The 26,636-nt window shown below is 48.4% G+C and overlaps 1 protein-coding gene across 1 annotated transcript in view; it reads right to left on the bottom strand.

Annotated features, from left to right (window-relative positions):
* Window positions 1–26,636, bottom strand: part of VAV2 (vav guanine nucleotide exchange factor 2) — a 122,679-nt gene that overhangs the window by 75,638 nt on the left and 20,405 nt on the right. The window contains exon 2 of the mRNA XM_005529215.3: window positions 18,528–18,644. Within this exon, the coding sequence (XP_005529272.1) occupies window positions 18,528–18,644 (117 nt within the window). The remainder of the gene's footprint in view (window positions 1–18,527; window positions 18,645–26,636) is intronic.

The following is a 26,636-nucleotide window of genomic DNA, read 5'->3' as shown; positions in this document are numbered from 1 at the left end:
TGAACTCCTGGAGTTTAGCTGGGTGTCCAGCTTGAGCAGGAGCATTTCTGTGGCAGGAGAAGAGAGAGCAGCATGGCAGCATCTCTGTGAAGCCCAGACACAGGGATGAGGTGTCTGGTACCCTGCTGCCATCACCCGGGCTGTGCACTGATGGATGGACAGACAGGTTCCTGGAAGTGCATTTATTCCCAGAAAAAAAAACATGGAAATCCCGTCTGTGGAGCATAGCACAAGGAGGAAAACCACCGTACAAAAAGGAAAGGAAGTGGAAAGGGAAAGGAAAATGTCTTTCACTCTCATGAACAAAACAAAAGCCTCGATGATTCAGAAGAAGCCACAGAGCCCAGTGTGTGACCAGTCAGGGTGAGTCTTGCTCAAGTGACAGCACCTCGATCTGGGCTCTGCAAACACCCTGGGGTGTTCCTGTAGTTTCCTCCTGGGATCAAATTGCAGCCCCTTCCCTCCTTCCTGAGCCCCCAGGGTCTGGAGAAGCAGCCCCAAGATCTGCCCTCTGACCTGCATCACCACCTGCTCTCAAGTCTAAATGCTGATAAAACATTAAGATTTCTTTTTTATGTAATTTTTATGTATTTTTTTATTAGAAGCTACTGTGCCCAAACAAGAAAACTTGCTTGTTTGACTGAAGGAAAAACCCACTCCGTGCAAAGCCTGGCAGAAGTGCAAGGAAAGCATTTTTCCCGTGATTGACAAGATAAAGCCTCCTCATGATTGACAGGACAAAAGACTTTTGTTTTCAGTTGATAGGCAATGCAGTAATTTTCTTTAAATGGCATCTTTTCTCCCCCAAGTCCTTCTGGAAAAAGCACAAACCACAGGCTGAACCCCATATTGAGCTGTATTGATCCCCTGCCCTGGGGAGGAGGCTGAAAGCCAATGACTGCCATGTTTTCCATGGTCCAGAGCCTGAAGAACCCAAGAAAATCAAATAGTAACAGACACAATCCCTGTGCAAACAGGAACATCTCACCCCATCACCCTCTGGGTGAGGAGAGCCTTCCCTGAAAGCAAATCCTATCCATCCCAGCCTGTCTTCTTCTTTCTCCCACCCTCATCAGCTTCCCTTGTCCTGCAAAAACAAAAATCAATTCATGCCAGGCGTGTTACGGTGACAAATCCATGCTGGTAGATGTGGTGCACATCCCAAATTCCAGGAGCCCTAACCTTGCAAAACACTTGCATGGAGAGGCCCCATGGAGCAAAAAACTCATGCCAAGGTTTAACTCTTCCTCTCAGGAATAACCTTCACAGCTGTGATGTCCAAGGACTGTTAAAGGGTGGGTGTCATCACCTCCATGTGACCTTCAGGGCTGATAAAAAGTGGGTGTCACCTCATCTATGTGACCTTCTCAGATATCCCAGTGGTACCTGCTGGCTGAATTATTCATTTTGGGGGATGCTACAGCAGCCCAGTGGGAAGGAAGGAGAATGGGACATGAGCAAGGTTTGCTCCTGCTGTATCCCTACACACTTCCCAGCCCTTAGAATAAAAAGCTCACCAGATTAAATGTAATTTTAAATGAAGACAGAACACACTGTGTAAAAATTATTTTAAAAATTAATATCAAATAATTTGTTTTTTAAACAAAACCATCAGCTGCATTTCAGCCACAATTTTTTCAATTAAGAGTTTGTCTGGAGAATTAAGTAAGATGAGAAATCCCCTTGCCCTGCTGTAACCATTGCTATGACAGTAAGGAAGTTCCTTTGTTGTGTTGTGAGTGCATGAGGAACGGATCCTGTCACAGCTAATCCACATATCCCTGGGTTATATCAGTATTTAGGAATAACACACAAAGTCATTTACCCCAGAGAAATCCCACCACATTCACCTAGAGGGATAAATCTGAGTGACAGCATGGGACAAACAAACCCAACTCTCGGAAACCAAACCTGACCAGCACAACAAATAAAAATGTGCAGGTTTATCACCAAAATCACAGGATTAAAACTCAATTTTCCCGTGTCACCACCCAGCCTGACCCTGCCAAGCAGAAGAAAACAGCTTGGTTTGCCAGCAGCCAAAAACCCCGATGAGCCAGAGGCTCCACCATCAGCTCTCTGTCATCTGCAGCCTTCTCTTGAAAAATAATAATAATCCATAAGCAAAGGAGCAGAAACATTATGGTTTGCCTGTGAATAAGGACTTGGGACAGGGGGAAAAGAGACACCCACACCTGGGTAATGACACGGCTGCGATCTGTCCCCGTCGCTTCGCATCTCCCCAAGAAGTTCATACATATTTAAAAAGGCCAAGAGCTCCATTCCTCCCCACTTCTTATAATATCAGAAGATTAGAGTCCATTAGGAAGAGAAAAGCAAAGATAATCATCACAGGGAGGGGGAAATGTCACTCTGTGATTTAATCCTGTCTCTCTAAAGGGGTTTTTTGCCAGGTGGGATGGGCGGTCCGGCCTGGGCCGTGTGAGGGGTTTGGAGCAGGCCCAGGGCTCAGGCTCCGGGAGGCCAGCAGGGATCTGCTGTCAATGTCCTCATTGTCCTCCCTGCACAAATCAGCCTGGAAAACTATTAATTATGAACCAGAGCTCCCTGCAACAGTGAGGAAAAGCCACCCCAACTTGTTCTGCTGGTTTGGGTCTGCCCTGGCAGTAGAGATGGTGGGTGCCACTTTGGGGGGTTTTGTGGGGGTTTTTTTTCCTTTTTTTGTCTTTGCTGACAACCAAATTCTTTGAGCAGTTTTGCTTTTTTTATTTTTAAAAGAGCAAAGAGGAAAAAAAGAAATCAAATTTTCAGTTAATTTGTGACTCAGAAGGGCAGGGACAGAGTTTCAGTGAGCTTCCCTGTGAGGGCAGAGCTGGAATGGATTTATGCTCAGTCACCCTCCAGAGGGGCTCGACTTCCCTCTCCAACCCTGAGCCAGCCAAGGCCAGCACAAATCTCACACTCAGACTTTGATCCCTGCATTTTATCATCCTGAGGGATGGAGCAGCCTCCTGGAGACCTCCCAGAGCAGGATGGGCCTCGAGGATTTCTCTGGAATGGAGTCCAGTCCTTGGAAGTGGCTGAGGGGCACTGGGAATGCAAAACCAGCAGTGCCAAAAATCCCTCCTGAGCAGCAGCAGCACCACAGACTGGGCCCACCTCAGCTCCTGACACCATTTTACACAGAATTTCCTGTATTATTTTCTTCCTGCCCACACTGTCAACCATTCACCCGTGTAAAAACCTGGTGTTTATTCTGTTTGCACAATTAAAAATAAGGGGAGGGGGGAGGAAAATATGAAATTACTGAAATGCCCCACAGGTTACCCCAGCACAGAACCCCAAGGCCTCATGATTTTAATCTAATGAGAAACTTGTGAAAGAAAAGCTCTGATCCTGCTGTCCTGGCTCCATCCTCCCCACTGCAAACTACCAGCTCTTGCCCAAATTTTCACCCCTCATCTCTCCCCAGCCCTCACCTCCATATCCTTGATTACCAACTCATTTATGCAGGAAGCAAAAAAAAAAATCACACAGAGACTAAAACATTAAAGCAATAAATATCTGGGTGTTTATATAAATCATCACATAAATATTTTGGCCGTAAATTGAATTGATTTTTTTCCCCCGCTTAGGCAATATTGATGGGGTGATGTTTTTGTCCATTACAGGTATATTTTTTTTCCTCTCACAAGGAAATGGATGAAGAAAGTCAGCCCCAGCAACACTATGAATACAGAGTTCTTCCAAAGGCTGAATGATGGTAATTTCACTATAAAATCATGGAATGGTTTGGGTTGGAAGGGATCTTAAAGCCCATCTCATTCCAATCCCCTGGGCAGGGACAGTTTCTGGTATTTCAGGTTGCTCCAAGGCCACTTCTCAGGGCTCAGGTGATGCAAAGGACTCACAGATAACCAGTACCAAAGTCAAAAAAACACAGTTTGTGCTGGAAATCTTGTAGTTAAGCCTTGTTCATGGGGATTTCTGCTAGGTGGGTGGACAAAAAGACAAGGCTTGAGCACAGTTTGAGGCTTGTGATGCTGAAAACCAGGAAAATTAATGGCACTGTCCTGCAGCTTGGGGAGATCCTCCACAGATCCTTCCAGGTGGATACGAGGTGACAAAGGCAGCACTGCCAAGGAGTTCACCATACCCAAATTCATACCAAAAAACAGGAATAAAGGCAAAGCATAACCTGCCATCCAGAGAGGCAAGCTCAGCCCCAGTGTTTCCATCCCACAGGGAGGCCGAGACATTGAATTTCTCCATGTCAGCTCTTTTTTAACCAGGGAAAAGCCAGCTGGAGCAGGAGGGGACAAAAAACACTGGTTCTCCATTAATTTTAAAGCTGTTCAAAAGCTCACTGCTCCACACTCATGCATCCACATGCAGCATGTGCAGCTCTTTTCTCTCTGCCATGCTCCAGCAGCTCCTGTGTCTTTAGAGGCCAGGGTCCCACCACTGCTAACAGGGATTTAATTCGCTCTGGCTAATATTTTATCCATGGTATTAGGTCATGTTTCTCTTTCCACTTGAAAGGCATCTCCAGCTTATTGGCAGCAGTGAAATTAATAGAGAAATCATTAGAAAGCATAAGGCTGAGGCCGTGCAAATCGCACGGCACACGAGATTATTTCCAAACAATAAAATTAATTGGTGTCATCAGCCGCAAGCAGCGACGCCGAGAGAGCTGGCATTAAAAAACATGGAAGATTATTGACAGCCCCATGCCTCCTCATACATAAAACATTTGATGGCGTGGTTTTATTTGATTATTTCCTATGCATGAAGGCTCTCCCCTGCACAGGGGGTTGGAGCAGACGCAGCTGGGATGGCGATCCCACAGCCAGGAATCATCTGGAGCCTCAGGAATTGGTCCTGAGGCTTGAGGCAGAATTAACCAGGCTGATTTTCAGTGAAAGTGGCTCCTTTTGGACACCTGGGATGCAGGGATTTGCCTGTTGCAGGCACTTCTAGGGAATAAATCCTACTCAGTACTGGCACAACTCATGGTCAGCTGAACCCTGAGCCAAGTACCTCCCAATCCTCCAAATTTCAGGTTCCAATCTCCCTGCGCTCTCCCATCTCACCTTGGTGACCCACAGAAACCACACAAACAGGAACAGAGAATTTTGAGCCTAAAAGTGGAGGTTTTTGGCCCTGGCTACACTGTCTTCCCCTCAATATTCAAAAACTGCTGAAATGTTTGTAAACCTCACCCACCTGAGAGAGGTAGATGAGGTGTGATCATCCCAGCAAAGCAGAGTGAATACACAGTGGTAAAAAAAAAATTAAAATACATTAATTCCAAGCCTTGAGAAGGCATGTGTGAATTTGTTTTGTTTTGGAAGAAAAAGAATAAATAGTAGCCTCAAGTCAGGATAATATTTATCCACATGCTTCACTTTGAAGTTGTGCCCTTGTTGACTTCATGTGGTGTGTGCACACACTAAGTCTCCTCCAGAAAAGGCTTTTCTGAAAGCCCAGCCTTGAGCAAGGAGAAGAAAGGAAACTCTTCAAAACCAGGTACTAATGGAGAAAAATAAACCTCATCTCCAGGGGAATTACCACCGTCCCTCCCAAATCCAAAAGGGGATTTAAACAGCTTTATCACTGCACCCTCTGCAGATCTGTGGAGCAGCCTCTGAGCTCACAGGACTGAATTTCGTGGCTGGAAAAGCAAACTGAGAAGAGCAGGCCAGTTAATCTCCAAGATAAATCCCCATTCTCTTGGTTGCTGCCATAAAGAGGAATTTCTCTGTCTTGCCTTTTCTCCCTGCCATCACTTGGATGCATTTCCAGGCTTGGCAGGAACACGTGGGGAGCTCCAGGCAGGGGAACAGGCAGGAACAGGGACAGTGAAAGGCAGGAACGTGCTGGGGCCAGGGCAGCAAAGCCTTGGAAAACACCAGCACATCCAACAGCTCTGCAGGAAACTTCTTCCCAGTCCCACAAGCAGGGCGTTTGTCTCTTTTCTCCAACTTATTTCTGTTTTCTGAAGCAGCCCCATGCATTTCCTTTCATTATTCCTCAAGCAGAAACCACCAGTGATGGGTGGCAGGTTCTGCTCCAGCATTGGCACCCCAAATCCAAATTTCAGGATCCAAACTACACCTTTATGCACTCTCACACATTTCAGCCCAGCTTTGCTCAGCACATACCAAGGAGCAGGAAATCAAACAGCCCTGGCCTTCCCCAAACAGAAGCACCATGAGTGTTCAGCTCCCTCCTTTCCCCCTTAAATGTTTGGGTTTTTTTTTTCCCCAAAATTCCAAGATAATCACACATCACAGATAATCATCAGTATCAAAAACCCTCTTTCATTTCACCTTCTGCAAACAATGGGAAGGAAAATGTTTCCCTCTCCATATCTTGCATCTCTTATCTCTCTCCACAAGCCCTCCAACTGTTTTCCTAATCCTAAGGCAGGATTCTAAATTCCAGCCTGGCACCCTTTATGAACATAACTGGGTAATGTCTCTTATCTGACCTTCCTTCCACTTGGGTCACTCGTATTTATAGTCATGCTTCATTTTTCCTTAAGTGTGCCCTTGTTACCTCATTTACTCATTTATGTTTCAGAGCAGAACAGGGTAAAAAATGGATTTGATTGACCTAGAAATAGAACAGAGAATCTAAAGATCTGCTTGTTCTCCCACCACGAGGAACTTGCTGCCATTCGTTTTCATCGACTCTTCCCTCCTCACAAGCCTTGCTGTGTCAAGGCAGAACTGGAAAAGCATCTGGGAATAGTGAAGTGCTTGAAGTCAAAGGGGTTTTGGGCCATTTTACCCCCTTTTAGACCTTTTAGAAGTGTCTGTTGCAGCTGATGATGAGACTTCACAGAATGAACAGCTCCCAGCACAGAGCTCTGCTTCCAAAAAGCTTTCTCCAGCATCACCTGCCAGCCCAAGTGGCTGCATCCCATTTTAGCTGCTTCCAGGTTCTCCAGCACTGCCTTCTTCCTGCATTTTGAAGGTCCCTGGCACTGTGAAAACACAAATCCCAAAGCTGAGCATCCCTGGCCACATCCCTGCCCTGGTCAGTCTCTCCTTCCCTCCATCCAGGGCTCCTGCTCTGAACCTTCCCTTGCTTTTTAAACTCTCCCCCTCATCCAGGTGAGAACTGATGAGCTGCCAGAGCAGGGGGATGAGGTGGTGAAGGTTCAGTTATCTCTGAAGGATAACTGCTCTTCTGTGAGCCATTGAGCAAGGAGAGGCACATTAAAATCACAGGTCCATGGAATCACTGAGCTTGGAAAAGACCTCCAAGATCATCCAGCCCAACCATTAACTCAGCACTGCCAAGCCCACCACTACCAGAGCAAGGCAGGGGGTGTGCCCAGTGCTCCTGCAAGGGACAGTGAAACCCTTTAATGTCCCAAATCAGCTGGGGAGGTGGGAGAGGTGCCCCCAGCACATACCTGGTGGGAGACAGAGGCTGGTGCACCCCTCTGCCAGGGCCCCCAGTGAGGGGCACAGAGGATATGGATGGCATCACACAATTGTCCCCTCCCCTGGCCACTAGACCCTGTCCCACACAGAGCAGAGTCAAGGGGATGAGTTTGAGCTCCCTGCCAGAGCAATTGATCCAGCAAAATCAACTGGGATCCAGCCAAATGCCTCTGCAGTTCACAATCCACCCTTCAAGGAGGATTCCTACAGGGGTTCCTGCTAAAGGAGGAGATTTCACAGAGACAAACCTGCTGTGCTTCAGGCCAGCCCTGTCCTTTGTGCATCCAGAGGGAAAAGCACCTCTCCCTCCCATCCCTGCTCCCATCTCCAGCTCCCAGCCTGCAAACTGAGGGGTGAGGGGGACCCAGACAGGAGCAATCTGTAATTTTCCTGCATGAGGCTGCCTGGTGGATCCACCACAAGTGCTCTGGAGTCAGGACCTGGTCCAAAGCTGCCCAGTCTCCAACATTATGAACAAAACCTCCTCCCTGGCATTTTTCTTTAAGCCTCAGTCCTGCAAACCTTGCAATTACTCATTAACTGAGTTTTTATGCCCTTGGAAATGCAGGAAAAGCCTGAAGTATTGCACAAGTGCTCCTTTCTCACTTGAAAAAAAACCAAAAAACAAAACCTCCAGAAACAGCTTTATAATAGTGCTGGTTTTAAAATAATTCACTTTGAAAGTACCTAAACCACAGCCCCTGAATTCTCTGCAAGTCCATGCTCCAGCCAGGGAGCAGAAGGTCCAGAAGAGCTAGGATGCCCCTTCCTTAAGGGTGAGAAGACAAAGGACATGTCCACAAAAAACTACTACAAAAAACCCTGTTCTCTGCAGGGTTCAGGGCTGGACATCCCCAAAGTTTTCAGCCCCACAGCTTTCCTGCAGACCCCTTTCCTGAGTTTCTTCTCAGAGCTTTGCACCCACAGCTTTCCCAGCCTGTCCCAGTTTACCCCCCCAAAAAAATCACATCTGGCAGCTCCCCGGGGAGAAACAGCCCTGTGAAAACACAGCCCAGCAGGATACCAGCAAACCAGTGTCAACCCTTTTCCCTCCCCCAAATCTCATTTTCCTTTCCCTTTTCCATCTCCTGTTGGCTTTTAGGATCCCCAGCCAGTGGAACAAGCGTCCCAGTTTGGCTGGGGTGGGCGGGGAAGTCGCGATCGTAGGATAGGCTCGACATTTCATCAATGCATAAATGGAATTTGCCAAGAGGCATTTTAAGAGTCAATTCTTCACACTCCAGTAATTAGAACAATATTATGAAAAAAAAAATAAATAAAAAGAAAAGAAGGGTGAGGGGGAGGGCAGGCAGCAGAGCTCCCAGGGGGACTTGGCTGGCAGAGGAAAGGGGCTGAGCAAACACCAGGAGTCAAGTGAGGCCCCAAAGCAAGAGTCCTTCACAGCATCCCTGCAGGCTGGACCTCAACCAAGACCTTCTCCACTTCCCAGATCTCCATTTTTCTGTGTGGGAGTGCTTTTTAATGAAATTTCTTATTTTGAGATCAAATATGGGGCTGATGAGCCAGACCCAGCTGCCTTCAGTACCTCATCAAGGTCAGCGGGGTTTTTATGTTTTTCTGGTTCCAGGCAAACACATTCAAGGTCCTGCTCCAGACACTCCCAGTGCGTAATAAATTTCTTTTATGAAGAATAAATCACTATTCTTTTAATGAAGAAACAGACACAGAAGTCCAATCCCATTGAGCACTCAGTCCCAAAATACCAGATTCTCACAAAAGAGCTGTCATCTACATCTGCAAAAATCACAACACCCCGAACTGTTGCATCATCTGAATATACATAAAATCATCTCTGTTATAACAGGATGGAACATCCCAGCTGAAAAAGGAAACAAAACCAGACAAACCCAGATAGTGGTGGATCCATCTCCAACACCTCCATGGCCACTGGAGCATCCTCTCCAGGGAACTGGATGGCTCTGTTTGCCCTCCAGCATCCCACACTGGGGTTCCCAGTGCAGAGCCCACACAGCCAGCTTCACTGGGGGATTTCCAGGGGCCAGAAAATTCATTTTTAAATAAAAACTTATTTGCTGTGCAAGTTCTGGCCTTGTGTGAGGCCAGCCTGGGAGCAGGACTGGTGTGTGGGGTTCAGGACACTGCACAATGGTTGCTCAGAGCTGCTGAAAGTGGGACTCAGTCAGTTCAACTCACATCTGCAGCGAGCTGTGTTCTCAGCCCCACTGCTGGAGCACAGAGGTCCCTTTGATAAATCTCTCTGTACAGGGACTGCAGCACTATTTCCACATGAAAGAAACGTATTCCATTTATTTTCAGTAATCTTTGCAGTCCACTGGCCTGGAAGAGCGAGTTTCTCTCTCCCGACAGAGAGCTGCTGTGCTCCATCAGGCTCAGGTACAGGCAGGGGAGCTCTGTCTCACACCCTGGCTCCCCAAGCACTTATTTCAATCAGTCCCCCAGCACCATCTCCACTTGTTTTGTCTTTGATGTGTGCCCTGAGCAGAGTTTGTCACAGGGACACCCCTGAGATCACACCCTGAGCCTGCACTCAAAATCCTCCCACTTCTATCCTCAGTGCACTCTGAAAGGTCTGTGTAAAGTCTGTGTAAGGGGAAGAAAATCTCTTTGCGTTTCTTCCTTGAGGAAACTCCATAAAGCTCCACTTTTCTACCCCTTCCCTGCGCAGATGTGCACATTTTAAATTACATTTTAAATCAGATGCACAAAATCAAGGGAGTTCACCTGCATGGGAACTTGTGTGGGGGTGACATCCACCCCATCTCCCAGGAATGCACAGCAGCCCTGGAGCTGTGTCCCTGCTGCCACGAGATGTGGGATAGCAGCAGCTCAGGGCACAGGGCTGCCACTGCTTCTCACCACTGCCTGGCATCAAGATAATGCCCAGAAAATGAAGTTTTGCCCCAGGATTAGGATGGGAAACTCCAGGAGGAAACGCTCAGCGCTGCCTCCAACTGCCTCGCTACTTCCAGCCCATTTGAGCATTGCTCCTTCCCAGGGTATTTTTAACCACTTTTTTCCCCAAAAGCTTCGGTCCCAGGCTGTGAAATCCCCACCATCTGTCAGGCAGGGAGGTGAAATCCCCACCACAGCTCCCTCAGCCGCTCCCACACAAGCCTCACTCATTACAAGGAGTGACTGCAAACATCAGTCAAGCCCATGCTGGCCCAGAAATTCCTAAAATTACAACCGAGAGAGGCCTGGAGGAAGGAATAAGAATTCCTGACAAACACCACAAAGTGCAATGCCCACATCATTAGCTTGACCCAGGCTGCATTATGTCCTGCTCCAGTGATTAGGCTCTAACCCCTAACGAGCAGGAAGAGAATGATGTGGAAGAGGGGGACTCTGGCTCACACACCATTAACACTGAGGGTGCAAGTGAATTTTCTGCAGCATCACCATCTCAGGCTCATTAAGTGGAGCACGAAGGGTGAGCCAGGGATGTTGTCCTGCTCCAGATAGGAGCATCACTTCCCTGGTTTGGAACCAGGCAAGGAAAAGCTGGAAAACAAGGGGAAATTGATATTTAAGATACCCTTGCAGGTGTCTTGCTCATTCCAGCTTCCCTTGGGATGTTTAGGGAGAAACTTTTTCAAAATCTGCTCACAGTGAATTGCTCCTGACCAGCCCTGGGATTCTGTGTTATCAATTGGCTCCTCATGTGCACAGAAAGACCACCCCAATACCCTGCAGCTCCAGGATATTCCTGGAATTTTCCACCCTTTCTACCCTCACCATCCTCTCCACCCCTCCTGTGAGTGCACCCCAGTGTCCACACCCATCCTGCAGTGGGCAACTGGGAGGAATCACAAAACCTACAAGGAGTTCTTGAAGAAATATTTAATTTCTGAAGGAAAAAGCAGGAGGAAAAAAAAAAAAAATCCCATATCTGGAAGCCCTCCAAGAACAAACAAGCAGCCCATTCTGACAGCCAGCGGAACAAAATAGTCCAAGATGGTTTTTTCTTTCCCCTTTAGCTTTCCCCCATGAAGAAGTGTGGGAGGGAGCTGAGGAGCCTCCCCACCATCCCTGGTTTCTAAAGCTGTCCCTGCCTGGCACGCTCTCAACACCCTGAAGTCTCTCCCAGCACAGGAGACCCAGAGGAGAATTCAGGGTACAAACAGCAAACCTCACCAAGCCCCCGCTCTGCTGACACAGGTTTCAACACATTTGTGTCTGCACTGCTTATTTACTGCAAAACATGAACATTTCCCTTCCAGGGAGTGATTTTCTAAGGTAAAATATGGATCTGGCAGGAGCATGGCAGGGCCCAGCCTCACCAGCCACAGCCCATCTCCCCCAGAGCACCCAAATCCTGGGATATCCTGGGCACGGGGCATGGGATGCCGAGGCTCCTCCTGGCATCAGGATGTTTGTGTTCAGCTGTGATATTTCAATGTATTAACTCGCACCAACTCATCTCTGCCCCAAGAAAATTCACAGTTTCCTACAGAAGCTTCTTCCCCCTCACTTTTTCTACCCATTTCATAGGTCAGATGCTGTGCTCTAAGCACTGGGGATTGTGGAGTTCAGCCACGCCAGAACTTTCAGACTGGTATTTCACTTTTTACTAAACCACATTTACACCCATGTGTTAATTTGTTTCTAGAAATGTTAATTGTTATTTGTATTATTTGAGCTTGGGACAGTCTCATCATCAGATGCTGAGGGTTTTAATGAAGAAATAGAAGAGCTTGTTACAGAATTAAAAATTCCTTTTATTCCAAGAGTCCCTCAAGTGATATTAGCCAGGATGGATTTCCTTCCTTTCCCAGAGCACATGATGCTGAACAGTTAAGCTCAAGTGATGAGAGGTTCACTCACAGCACCAAGGCACAAAAAGGCTTTGCCTGTCGGCATCTTGCACCCACAGTGATGTTCACTGCATCATTAAGCCTCAAAAACCCCATGACATAATCAAGGAGGCTCAAATGAAACCACACAATAGCCAGAAATTGTTGGATCACCCCATAAAAGCCAGGCATCTCTCCTCCCCACTTTTTGGAGACACACTGGTAGGTGTTTTAACACTCAACAGTTTTTATTCCAAAGTAAAAAAATATCCTTCTCTCCCTGATCTTGTCTAAAATTAACAACAGGAGAACTCAGACAAATCAGGAAGGTACAAGGAAATCAATTTCATACACATTAAGGATATGCATTCATCCATGTCCTGATCAATACTTTGAATTCCAAAACACTTCCATCACTGCCCCAGGCCCAACTGCAGAGTGCTCCCATCAGGACTGTGAGAGCTGCAAAAGACCCTGCCCACACTTGTTTGATGTGAAACATAACATCCCTTAGTGTGACCCCTTGGAAAAATACTGGGGAAAACAGCCAAGAAATGGTGAGGGGGAAAAAAAAAAGGGAAAAAAAAAAAGGCAAAACTTCCCAGAATGAACATTTCTGGCTCTTCCAGTTGCATTGAGAAGCTGCACATCTATAAACAGTCTGGAGCTTTAAGCAGGGGAGAAAGGAAGGGGGAAAAGCAGAGAATTTGCTACAACTAAAAGCTGTTCCTGCAGGGAATCCCAGAGGACCACCAGCTGCTGGATTGTGGCATTTCCATCTGCTCCAGCATGACCACTCTCGTGTTGGGCCCTGGAGGTGACACCACAGGTTGGTGGCTCAGCTCCATGGGCACAGCCCAGGAGCGTCACAGAGGTTCTGCCCTCAGGGTGCAGTGAAAGATTAACTGGCTTTAATCAACAGTGTGTTGCCTAAGCAGGATTTGAGGCTGTGGTGCTGCTTCTGAAGCCCTGAACACCCCAAAATACCCCAGCACAGCCCCATCAGCACCAACTGCCCCCAGCAAGTGGCAAAATCCAGTTTCTGCCAGGGCTAAACTCAGAGTAGGGAATAATTATCAGGATTTGGAGTCTAAAAGTGTCCATTTCTGGAGGTGTGGCTGCAGCACCACATCCCTCACAGCAATCACCACCCCAGAATAGTCCTGGCACAGCCAAAGGCATTCCTGGTTCAGGCTTGACTGGCCCAAAAAATCTGTAATTCTGTGCTTGTGTTTTGGGGAAGTCCAGCATCAGGGTTTCTGCAGACACTGCACCTGCAGCACCCCAATTCTAGACCATGAGCTCCCAAGCCCAAATGAACCCTCCAGCTGGCAAAGGGAGGGAAGAACAAACCCAAGCCGTGCTGCTCCAGTCTGATTTTGCCACTTGGAGCTTCCATCCCAATGTCCAAACCTCCAGAACAACTCCAGCAAGGTCATTGAACACCACCCACAGCTCCTGCAATGGGGAGTTAATCATCAACTTTTGCAGTCATAGCCCTGCACAGGCATCCAGGGCTGCCTTCCTCGTGTTCTCCAGCACTTCCCAGAGCTGGGGATTCTCCCTCAGGCAGGAAGAACAGTCCCAAAGACTCTGGGAAAAACCTTGTATGGGAACAGGGGGCTCTTTCTTCGGTGGGGACAAAGTGTCAGCAAGCACTGGGCAGGCAAGGAGTTAAGTGGGTTTCTTCCATGCAATGACACAAAAATCTCATGGCAGGCCGGTTACTCTACTGCTCCCTCGGGAATTTAAAAAATAAAAAATATAAAATATAAAACATCCACGCCCTTCTTTTGGAGAGTTCTCCTCACTTCCCTCCCCACCCGCCCTGGTGACACAGCGATGCTCCCACTGCCACAGGATCCCCTTGGGCAAGCAGCCAATGCCACAGAGCCATCTGAGGAGCTGACACAGCAGGACACAACACGGGAACTCCCTTCCAGGATTTGTGAAAATAAGGGCCAGGGCTGGGATGGGACACCCAGCTGGGCTGCCAAGTGCTGCTCTTCTCTCCCAGACGATATTGCTTCATGCAGAGAGAAAACACTGCTTTTAATATGTTCTTGGCTCCAGGAGGTCAGAAAAAACCCCTGAAAGTCAAAATGAGAGAAGAGATGCTCCCACCAGCAGCAGGTCAGAGCTGGCACTGGGTTTGCTGTGTTACTGCAGCCATATATTCAGAATCCTTGCAGCTTCCACCTTTCTATATTAATTCATATAAATCTCTCCCTTTCTCTGCCCAGACTGTGTTAAAAAGCACCCTTAAAAATACTGCTGCAGGGCTAGTGGCTCCTACATGGCGTTGGAGATGCTGGAGGGAGGGGAATTCTCAGCAGAGAAACAGAAACACCAACCAACTCTCGGTTATGAATCCCTTAAATAATTCAGACAATGCTCCCCAGCCTCCTGTCTGAAAGTGAGCAGAAAAACGGAGTTTTCTGACTCTCTGTCAGCAGGGTGGAGTGTGACAGAAAGGGATGGGGGGACTGTGGCAGCTGAGCCCCTCCAGAGCTATCCCAACCCATCCCTAAGGATGGCAAGGGGGAATCCTGCACTTGGAAAACTCTCCAGACAGTGCTGGGGACAAACAGCATCCAGTGAGGACAGCCTGGATCCCCCCAGAGCTTTCCAGGAGCTTTTCCCCAGAGCTTTCCACACCAGCCCATCAGCAGGAGGAAGGGGACACCTTTATACTTGAAGCAGTTACCCCAGATTTACAAAGGACACTCTTGGCTTTCACTGTGATTTCAGTGATTCCAAGGCAGCTCTTGGCACAGGCACTGGAGCGTGCCAGGCTCGGGGCCACCTCCCCACCACCCACATCCCCTCCCTGGCACTTCAGCTACACAAAATGAACCTCGTTTGAGCCCTGCCCCAGCCATACACCAGCAAAAATCTGGGTGGGTTCAGCTGAGAGGAAGAATCGATCCAGACCCTGCTCCAGACCCTGCTCCAGCTGTGAGGAGGGTGCAGCTCTCTCTCCCCATCCTCTGGACCAGAGCCAGAGTGGAAAACATGACTTTAATTTCAGTACCAGTCTCCTCCTCTTTCAGCTGACCTGTGAATTGCTTCCCTTTTTCATTTTTAGATCAGCATCGTTTCATATCTGTGGGGCAGGGGAGGGAAGACCCTTATCTTGAAAAAAAAAAAGGGTTTTTCAAACAGAGCAGGAACTTCAAAAGGAATTCAGGATGATTAAATCCATGTCAGGAGAGCAGAGAGGAGCGGGAGGGTAATAAATGGCACGCTCCACAGGTTTATGAATATTTGAACTATATTTCTTAAAAAAAAAAAATTGTACATTACTGCAAGTTATTTAAAATGAGTAACTCCTTTTAATGAACCTGGCTACCATCACGCTGACTAATAGAGTAATAAAGAGTTTAATCCATATTTATGTACATTTTATGTCATTACAGTTGGTGCCAATAAATTAGCAAGTCCAATAAGAGTTTGATTTTATACCATCACCACTACTAAATGTGTAACAACACACACTACATGAGCACCAGCTTTTTATTTTATTTCTTTTTGAAGAGCCAGGCTGTACTAACAGAGACTGGGCACAGCAAGCCTGCAGAATCCCACCCTAATTAGGGATGAGGCAATATTAACTGGGGTTTTACTCCTGCATCCTGCAGCCACGGAGAAAACACTTTTGCAGATGTCACTGGTGATTTATGGAGAGCTCTGAGCCACTTTAAAGGGATCAAATTTTCAAAAATAATTAATATAAGTACATTTTTTGAAAGGGCATGGGTAGAAATAGAGACACCAGCATCTCAGATCACTCTGTCACCAAACACAGCACAGCCCCCACCAGAGCAGGACTGCTTAGCAACTGGACTTGGGGGGAAAAGGGCTGGCTGTGAGCAATTCCAGCTGGCCATGAGCAATTGGAAGTGGCCTTTGGGCTGCCCTGGGGAGCTGGGAGACTCTGCAGATCACAGGGAATGTGATGCATCCATTTGGCAGGAGCCTGAGCGCGCCCATTCCCAACATCCCACAGAGCCGGAGCTTCCCAGCTCCACTGGGATTCTGGCTGGAGAAGCCCACATGGTTCACGATCCCATTTCACCAGCTGTCACCCTGCTGACAGCAAAAAGTACCGTCCCAAGCTTAAAACTCAAGGAAAAAGCAAACCCAGGAGTAACCCTGGACTTGAGGAGCCCCCAGGCAGAGCTGCCCCATTGGAAGAGGCTCCACTGCTCCCATGGCAGCTCCTCCTTGCAGAAGTCTCAGGAGCCAAAAGGAGTGATGGAGACATGGAAATCACTCTCAAAATGACAGCTGGGAGAGGCAAGACTGAGGGATCTTATTTTTCATCCTCTTTTAAAACACCAGTGGTTTTCTAACACTAAAAAACCCCGAAGATTCAAAGCCCTTTACGCAGAGGTTGGCACCAAGTCCCTGCCTTTCTCCTCACTAATTACACTCCAGCAATCCCAAAAGCTGCTGGTAATTGCTGTCCCAGTGGCCTTTTGGTTTGGAGGAGAGGAATAATTCTCCCAGTGGCATCCAGGAAGGAAACACCCAACACCACTCCACCAAAGCCCCCCTGCAATTAAACGCTCGGCTGTTACTCTATCCCATCAGAAATGCCTCCTACATGGTGTAAGTGTCCTGTAACCAAAAAAAGTACCACTGGACTGAGGAGTGAATAGCTCCAGGAAGAATTTTTTGTGAGTGAAGTCTGTGTTTGGCCAGTGGGGACGTGGATTAGAGACTCCTTCTGCTCTCGCCGTGACTCAAAGCGGAAAAGGAGCTCTGGTCAACAGCAGATTTTTCCCTGTTTATTTGCTTTGCCACTGTTGAACACAGATCTGAGGATAATGTGGGAATGAAAGGTGGTGAAGACAATGGCAATGTTTTGACAGGCTTCCAGAGGGATTTAGGGTGGTGCAGAGCTGGACAGCTGATACCTCCACCAAGCTGATAAAAAAAAAATAAATTAGGTTTTCGTGTAGAGAGTCTGCGCTTCCCACATTTTCTGTGGTTGGTTGAGGATGACGATGCACATGAAAACAAGCACGATGCAGGCAATAAAATACATTTGGATCTCTTAGAAGTTTATGACACGTTTCTTTCCCAAGTCTCCTAAAAAAACCAGATTGCCCTGAGGGAAGAGGGAGTGGCAAATCAGCTCCCCAAGTCACAAAGCACCTCCAAAAAGTGAACAGGGGGAGGGAAGAGCTGTTCCCTCAGCAGACCAGGAAGGAAAGCAAACTGTGCTGATCAGCTGATGTGTTCTGGCAGTGTTTAACACCAGGCCCTATTAACAGGCATCAGAGGCAATCTGAAACTGCACAAAGCAAGAGACAATGTGATGATGAAGCAGCATTTTAATTAGCAGCAGTTCCTTCCCCAGCCCAAAAGGTTCCTTCTGTGCATTCATATTCCCAGAACAACAACTGCCTTCTTGTATTCCATAAATCAAAAAAAAAAAAAAATCTCATAAAACAAGGCACTGCAATTGCACATTCCACATAATGGTCCAGAAATAAATTAGGCAATAAATATCAAATAATATATCCCCATCAGCAGTGAAAATCTACTCCTTGGATAATCAGAAGGGAAGATGCCTTCCGGCAGCTTATGTCTGGCAGCTCAAAACAGGTAAAACAATACAGAGCTTTAATAAATCTTTTATCACCTTTTCTGCTGAAGCATATAGCAATTGTCCTGGGTAATGGCTTCCCTGAGCCCTGCATCCATCAGCCCTGATGCAGCTGGTGTCGAAGCCAGGGGATCACAACAAGAGCCACTCGTCAAAGCCAGGCTGAGTTTTCCTTGTTCGGTATTTGGTGGAACCATCACTTACAGCAGCACATTTCTGAGAAGCTCAGGACACTCATTTCACCCTGCCATGGAACTCCCACAGACAGACACTCACTGGCCACGTGACAAAAATCATTCAGCAGAGTTACTTTACTCTGCAGAGGTGGCGGCGGATGGGGAAGGACTGAGGGAGGTGTGGAGCCTGTGCAAGGTTTGGTTCCTCTCAAAAACACATGGGTCACATCATTTAGAGACTGATCCCAGAGAGTTTTTAATCTAAAGCAAAAAATTGAAGGCTTGGTCCACCCTTCACTGAGGGCACAGCAGAATCAGCCCCCAAATATACTAAAACAACCCCTAAAAACACTGAGGACACAGCAGAATCCTAAATACACCACAAGCACAAGGGAACTGGTGCCAAATTCTCAGAGTCTGCTCAGGAAACCACAAAACCTTTGTATTTTCATCCCAAACCTGGAGCACAAACCCCAGTGCCAGACTCATCCCTTCCCAGGAGCTCAGGAGTAACTCTTACCTTCCCGAAATCCCGCACATCAAAGAGGTCAAAGGGATCAAAGAGGTCACTGTTCCTTAACCCAAACTTGTCGTGACACACTTTTAGGAAGGTCCGGATGTTCTTCAAACACAGAAACTGGGGGAGAAAAAGGAGAAAGGGAAAAGTGAGACAGGCACAAATTATAACTGAGATTTAATGCAAGGCAAGTGAGCAGGGACTGAGAAACTCGCACTGCAAAGCCAGGCAGGAGTTTATTTGTTGTTTCTGAGGGTGTCTGGGTGCCCTGCAAGGGCTCCTGTGTTCTCAGCTGCACACCAGGAACACAACGCCCCTTTGAAAAACAAGTTTCTCCCAAGGTAACGTCGCAGAAGGGCCGCAAAACTCAAGCCAGGACGTTTCTCTTTCAAGGTCAAAGGCAAATATAAACTTCAGCTGATATTCCACAGAAGCCCAGTGTTGAACATTTAACCATTTCCTGCATGATCCCCTTTGGTTCCCTACAGAAGGGTCATGAGTTACAGCAACAGGACAAGGGGGAATGGCTTCAAACTGGCAGAGGGCAGTGTTAGATGGGATATTGGGAAGGAATTGTTCCCTGTGAGGGTTGGGAGGCCCAGCCCAGAGCAGCTGTGGCTGCCCCTGGATCCCTGGAAGTGTCCAAGGCCAGGCTGGACATGGCATGGAGCAACCTGGGATAGTGGAAGGTGTCCTTGCCCAGGGGTCAGACTGGATGAGCTACAATATCCCTTCCAACCCAAACCTCTGGTCATCCAGCAAGGTTGACTGGCTAGGCAACATCAAGTTTCTCTTTAAAAAAATCCTGTCTTTGGCCATAGCAATAAAAGGTTGTTTATCCACAATCATCAGGGATTCTGAAGCCTGAGGACTCCAGAGGGTCTAGTTCCTGGCAGCACAGGGGCAAAAGAAGAGAAAAATAAAAATCTCTTTCATTTTTGTAGCTGCATCACCTACATCCTTCATCTGCTGAGCCAGCCAATTAACTTCCCTTCTTTCTGCATCCTCGCTGCAAAACACCTTCCATTTATCGCTGTGTCTTCAGGCAACTCTTCACTTTTTTCAGGCAATTCCTTACAAATACCTAACAAATATGTTGGACTCCTGAGGAAATCAATCCATTAAGGGGGTGAATCACCCCCATGTGATCAACAGGCAGAGAAGCCAATCTGCCTTTGGGTGGATTTCCTCAGCCTGGTTTTGTCACACGGCACAATCTTGGCTCCCCAAGCTGTCATCAAGCACACACCACATAAAGACACCGCTTGCAAACTTCACCCAGGGTTCAAAGCAAAAGAAAATAGCTTAATTTTCTTTTAATTAAAAGAATCAAAGCAGAGTCTTTGGGGCCGTGGTATCTCCACAGACGAGGCACAGCTCGTTAGCGCTGCTCTGGGGATTAGACACGAGGTTTTCCAGCCATGGATTAGCAAAACCACCTCAGTAACAGCAGGCTGGTTCACCTACACAAAGCAAGAAATAACCTTTTACCCTTCTCCCCCACGCCACAGGGCCAGCACAGGAGGTGGCACAGGAAAGTCCCATTGCATCACAGCCTTCTCATTAGACAAGCACGTGCCAGAGGCAAAAACTGAAAACAAATCTGGTTTTCTAGGGCATTCCTCTATCTCATATAAACACTGCAGTAAATAGAAGTGTCTAGACTGGGAGGTTTTTGGTTGGGTTTTGTTGTTTTTTTGGTTTTTTTTTGGAATTGCTTTACAGTCTCTCTTGCTGACATAGGTTATTTCATAACTTTATCTCCTGAGTCTCTGCAAGAATTTGCACCCCGGGCTGTGTGTGCTGCTGCACTGCAGTCCCACTGATTACAAAGTTCCAGTGTGTGCTTATTTCAAATCCTTTTAAGCCTCCAATTTTGAAAGTTAATGGCACAGGGTACAGCCACAATTACACACAGCAAGATGCAAACTCCCTCTGCAGAACCGCCCTGCCCTTCTGCAGCACTGCCTCTCATCCTGAGCTCTCCCTGCTCACCCCAAATCAGAATCACACAATGCTTTGGGTGGGAAGGGATATTCAGGATTATCCATTTCCACCCCCCTGCCATGGGCAGGGACACCTTCCACTATCTCATGTTGCTCCAAGCCCTGTCCCCGGACACTTCCAGGGATGGGGCAGCCACAGCTTCCCTGGGCACCCTGTGCCAGTGAAGGAACAAAAGGCCAAAAGTGATGTTGCTCATCCAATTCAGATGTGGAAGCCACCTCACCACAGCAGGTAAATGAGGAGAAGGCACCTGCCACAGTGGCAGTGCCCTCCTGCAGCTCCAGGTGACATCAGCAAAGAGCCACCACACCAGCAGCCAGGCCCTGAGTGCCAGCAGGTGACAAACATCAAGGTAAAAACAGCCATAATCTGTTTAACAAGCTGCTGAAAAAGGCCTGGGGTAAAACCCAAAGAACACAATTAAGCAGAGTCCTGCCCCAGCAGTGAGGAGCTGGCAGCAGAGCAAGGCCACCACGCTGCCCACAGGAAAAGCCACCACTCAGGATGACAACTGCAGGTGGCTTTCACCCTCACTCCTCACTCCGAGCACCACAAGTCCAGGTGGGGACTCCCAGAGTGGGTGTTGGTGGCACAGCTCACTCCTGGCACTCTTCCTGTGGCCAATCTGCAGTGTCCTCTCGTGCTTTTTATTTCTTTGGCGTTTTCGAGGTCGCTGTTGGTGGAAGATGATGAATTCTTGGCTCAAGACTGTTACCTCAACAGCCACATGTTAAAATTAGCTCCAGTTTAATATGGGGTGTGCCAAGGCCATTTTATTCACCAGTCAATCACACCTTTGGACAAGCAAACATTTCACAGGAGAAAAAAAGAGCAAAATCACTGTTCTCCAAGGGGCTCATTCAGCACCTGTCAGGCCCAAAATCAGTGGTGGCATTTATCTGCTTCGAGCGAGGCTGGTGCTGAGCAGGGTCCTGAGATCTCCCCTGGTGCAAGGGAGCACAAATAACACAAATTCCCAATCCTGCCACCACCCTCCATCTTTGTGCATCCAAAAAACCCTTGGGAGTCACCAGCCATGGCTTCTGGGCACACACACCATGCTCAGCTCTGGGTAGAGATCTGAGACCACAGAAAATGCTGTGGCTACCAACATTTCCAGCCTCTGGAACAGCCACAGAACAAATCCTTGGGTGGGAAGAACATCCTGGGCACTGCAAAGCCCATTAGAGAGGGAAGTTAAAGCCAGAGGGAAGAGGTGACTGGAACTGGGATGGAATTGTGCCAAACAGAGCAAGAAACTTGTCTGGTAAAACCAAACACCTTGAAGGTAATAGATGAGGGAAGCTCTGCCCCAGCCCTTGGAGGGCTGTAAAGAACCAGCACTAGAGAGAGGCAGCAGAAGGGCCCCGTCACCTGCACTCACCCAGTTTCAGAAGAGCTCTACTTATTTTTAACCACTCTGCAGAGTCATAAAGTGAATAAACTGCTCTGAACTCCCACTGGGAGCCCTGGGCCACCCTCCTGCACGCAGGGTGGCCAACAGCCCTAATGCCTGGCACATGCTGGGAGCTCCTCAGCAGCTTCTGGGACACCCTGTTTAAAAGAAAGTTTTCATGATTTTCTCTCTTTTACTGGATTCAGTGAGTTTAGAGACTCCTCAGATGATCACAGTGCATACAGAGGGCTGTGCTGCCCAGTTTTTGTGCCACTCAGGCTCAGAAAGGTGAGGTGCCTCCAGGCAATGTCAAAAAAGGGTAATTTGGCACTTGGGGTAAGTGCACTTTGCACAGGGACACTGGGATCTCAGCAGGGACATGCCCAGCCACCCCAGGGCAGGAAGGGCAGGTCCAATGTTCCTGCAATTGGAAACTCCAGCTCTGGGGGTGGGAGAACAATCTTTGGGAGGGTGTGGGGGACTCAGCCCCTTCCTCCCCCTCACACCCCCACTTCAGGCCCCTCCCTGAGGTCCCCAAATGACTGGGAACCCGTAGCAGCTGTGCTGACAAGACAGGAGCCATTTCCAATGCAAATTCATCAGAAAAGAGCCAACTACCCCAGCACCTTGGCCCGAGTTGGAAACACGTCCCAGCCCTAAAGGCTTGAAGGCCACACATGCTTCTGACACCCACCAAAACTGCTTTGTTAATGGAAAAACACATCCATTTTGTTTGGAAAAGACCTCTAAGATCGAGTCTGACCATCCACTCAGCGCTGCCAAGCCCTCCACTGAGCCATGTCCCTAAATGCCACATCCATACCCCATCAAATCCCACAGGAATGGGGACTCCGTTGCTTTCTTGAGAAGCTTGGTGGTGGCAGAGACAGACAAAAAGCTGGAGAATGCATCAGCAGCTGCTCAACAACCAAACAGGGGTCCCAGGTGGGGTCTGGAGGAGCATCAAAGCAGCCCCCGCTCCTCACACTTGGGATGGACATGCAAAGCTTGGGAATCTCCGAGAGACTGCTTTAAAAATGCCATAAAACACAGAAAAGGAAAGAAATGAGGAGGGTGATTTTGCCTGGAAGGGCAGGAATATCCAGCAGCTCACAGCACTTTGGGAAGGGCCTTTAGGAGAGGGGTTTGGGCTGTGGGGGAGCACACAGTGGCACACAGGGTGTCCGGGCACATGGCCACGTGCCCAGCGTGGCCGAAGCCGTGGGCTTGAAATGTGTCTTGCAGCGTGCAAGGAATGCTGGAGCTCTGCTGGGGGAGATAACTCTGCTGATGAATGAGGAAAGGGACTTTCTTTAGCACTTCCTGGCCACGATGCCAGATCTCCTCTCACAATGCTGCTGGCACAGCTCGAAAGCACCGGGCGAGAAGCGAGTCCTCAACGGGGAGCTGGGAGTGTCTGCTTGTCACAGGCCCTGCAACCGGGCAAGGGAAGCTCTCTCCTTGAGAAAACACATCATTTCCAAGGGGAAAACAGGTGTCCCACGGCACAAACCTCTGCAGAGAGCCAAAGGATGTGTCTCTGAGCCATGCCGAGTCCCCCTGTGCTGCTCTGATATTGCAGAGGGGCATCAAAACTCCCTTGGCTTCCTCCAACTTCAGGAATGGAGAGCAAGTCCAAGGGTACCCAGTGGGAGCTGCAGGGCTGCAGCCAGCACATGGCAAGGGTTGGGATTAGGTGGTGTTTGAGGTCCCTTCAAACCCAAACCATTCTCTGATCTAAAACTGGAAATCGTGACCTGTACCTGATCCCTCTGAATGGCTCTGCCCCATCCAGCTCCCCTCCACATCCAGGGCTCCCCAGGACAGTTTTGGGAGCAGCAACCACTCAAAAGCACCAGTGTAGCTCATATTCCCCCCACAGCAGCACCAAATCTCCTGTGGCTTTGTTCCTCCTCAGCTTTGTTCCTCCCCAGCTTTGTTCCTCCCCAGCTTTGCCCCATTGTCTCTGGCAGCACAAAACCTCTGCAGAGAATTCTCCTTCACATTTGGATTCAAGTCGCAGCTCATCAATTACTTCAGATGGACAGATTAAATTTCAGGTTGTTGGACAGCAGATTTATCTATTGAGAAGTGGAGAATGAAATTATTTCTCAAACAGTTTAGCACTATTATTTCTCCCCCACCCCCTTTCAAAGCCATTCCCATTGCTGAGTGCTCCAGGGCTGGGCAAATTCCACTTAGGGAGGCTGATTAATGAGCCTGAAACACTGATGAGGGCTGACCTCTCCACAGCTTCTCCTTCTCACATCCACTCACAAGCACCATTTATCCCTAGGAAAGCACCTGAGGGAAAGCAACCATGGTTTTTAGCATCCACCCATGGCAGGGCACTGGGAGGATTGGTGGAAAGCAAGGAAAGGTCCTTCCCAGGGAGGAAAAGCAGCCAGAGCTCAGGGGGGATGAAAAATTCCTGCACAAACTCACCAGGAGCTTCCACCTTGCCCAAGAAAATACACCAGGGGTCCAGCAGCAGAGCAGGACAGGCTGCCAAGCCCTGCTCTGGTCCTGCTCATCCTCACACCTTCACTGATCATTGCCCTGGCACGGCTCAGAGGGACAAACATCCACCAGTTACCCCATAGGAAATTCCCATCATGGTCTGTGGGCTCTCAAAGGGAACAGGACTCTCAGTTAACAATATAAAACTCATGAACTGGAAACCAGAATATATATGGGATCATGAAAAAATCATTTAAAACTACAAAATTAAAGTAAAAAAAACAAACAATAGAGACTCTGGAGTAACCTGTTAAATACCCAGAGGTCCCAAACCTCAGCCCCAGGGGCAGAGGACACTCAGAGGGGGCTGCTGTCACCCTGCCAAGCCCAGGGCTCCAAGAGCTCATCCTGTTTTATCCAAGGGAAGTTTTCCTGACTCTTGAACTCCCCATGAAGACTGCCAGGTTCATTGCCCCCATTACATATGGAAAAAAATGGAAAAGCAAAAAGAAGGCTGTAAGTGTAGCTAAAACCTCCCCCATCCATCAGGGAGCTGAGAGTCCAAGACAATTCAGTGCAGGAGGAGGGGACAAGGATCCGGTGACATCCGTGAGTCCGGAGGAGGGAAAAGACATCACAGCAAGCCCAGATGTTTGTGTGCTGAGAGGTGAGCTCCCACCAGCTGTGATGACCTCTCAAAGCCCAAAACCTCTCCCTGGTGACAGAGGAGGCTCTGAGAGCCCATGCCAGGAGCCAGCAGATCCCACATTCCTGGGGGAATGCCAGGCTCTGTCCGTCTGTCCATCCCAGGGTCACCCCACGGCACTCAGGGGCTCTAAATGAGCGGAAGGAAGCTGCAACTTCCCGAAGAAAACCCTGGACATGCTGCTGCTGACAGTACTTCCCTCCTTTGTGGAGCCCTCCCAGGCCTGCAAACACTGGGAAAGCCAGAATCATTAAGGTTTTCTGCCTTTAATTGCAATGTCCGGGAGGGTTTCATCCATGGTGCTGACAAGGGCCAAAATTCCCCCAACCACCCCAAATCCAGCAGGTCCAACAGGTTCAGCACTGCTCCAACCCCCCCAGCCACAGGTCTGAGGTTTGTGTGACCCAAACCCTTCCCACTGAGGTTCTGGAAAACCCCAATCAAATCCCAGTGTCACTAGAAATGGATCTTTTAGGCTGTCTATGAGAGAGCTGAAGAGCCAATCCCAGGAATAACAAGAGCTTCTGGCAAAACCAGGTGGGCACCACCCCTTTCTGACAGCCTTGGTGTGCAGCAGCTCCTGGGGGATGGATGGCAAGGCAGGGAGCTCGACCACCAAGGATCATCACCCTGCTCCAGAGGAGAAATTCAGAGACTTCCAAGGTTCATCAGCACCAAATCCATCCAAGGTGATTCTTTTGGGCTTTCTGACAGAATCCAGGAATCTCAGACTCCTGAATGCCAGATCTGGCCGTCTCCACAGCAGACTGACAAATCCAGGCTGGGCTTTCCTGAGCAATTAAATCTGAGGCTGCAGAAAGCCTGGGAGCAGGAGAGCTTGGAGGCATTGCTCAATCTGCCCACAATTGGCATCCTGAATGAAGAGTTCCCTTCCACACTCCTCAAACCCCGCCTTTTTCTCTTCTTGTTGGAAGAAATGCAGCTCCATCAGGGGAATTCAGCCAAAAAAGGGGGAGAAAAGGAAAAAAGAAAAAATAAAAAAATGAAAAAGGAGATGTGTTAGCTCATACTGTTGCTGTGAAGTCTGTGTTTGCCTCACCCAGGATCACACTTCACTCTGAAAACACGACCACAGATAAGAGATGGGACATGTGAAAAATAAATCCTGATGAGAGCCAATGAAGAAATGAGATAACTCTGTGTGTGGGAAGGCTCCTGCAGAGAAAACTCCAAACATTTGGGCCAACCCAAAGCTCTGAGACAGGACTTGACCTGAACCATGACAATCAAATTATACCAGACCACTCAGCTGCTCTTGAGGAAAAGGAAGAATTGCGTAAGCCCGGCTAGAGTTACACTGCAATGCTGCGCTTCCAGGGAACTTTCCAGGCAGCCTTTGTCCTCCTGCTCCTCAGGCTGGGGCAGGGAATGGAGCTGTGATGAACTTGTGACAGGACAGTGATGGGAAAAGCTCTGGTGCAGCTCTCAGATGAGTCAATAGCAGCCTTGTCACGTCAAGCGTTCGGTGCAGCAGCCTGCAAACCTGGGCTCATTCAAGATGATCCCACAACTCATTTTTGAG

The sequence above is a fragment of the Pseudopodoces humilis genome, chromosome 22, assembly GCF_049639895.1.
Source record: "Pseudopodoces humilis isolate 2021_Gansu_Grassland_sample_001 chromosome 22, ASM4963989v1, whole genome shotgun sequence".
In the NCBI taxonomy this organism is placed as follows: domain Eukaryota; kingdom Metazoa; phylum Chordata; class Aves; order Passeriformes; family Paridae; genus Pseudopodoces; species Pseudopodoces humilis.
Note: the sequence above shows the minus strand (reverse complement) of the source record. Positions and strands in the feature narration are given on the sequence as shown.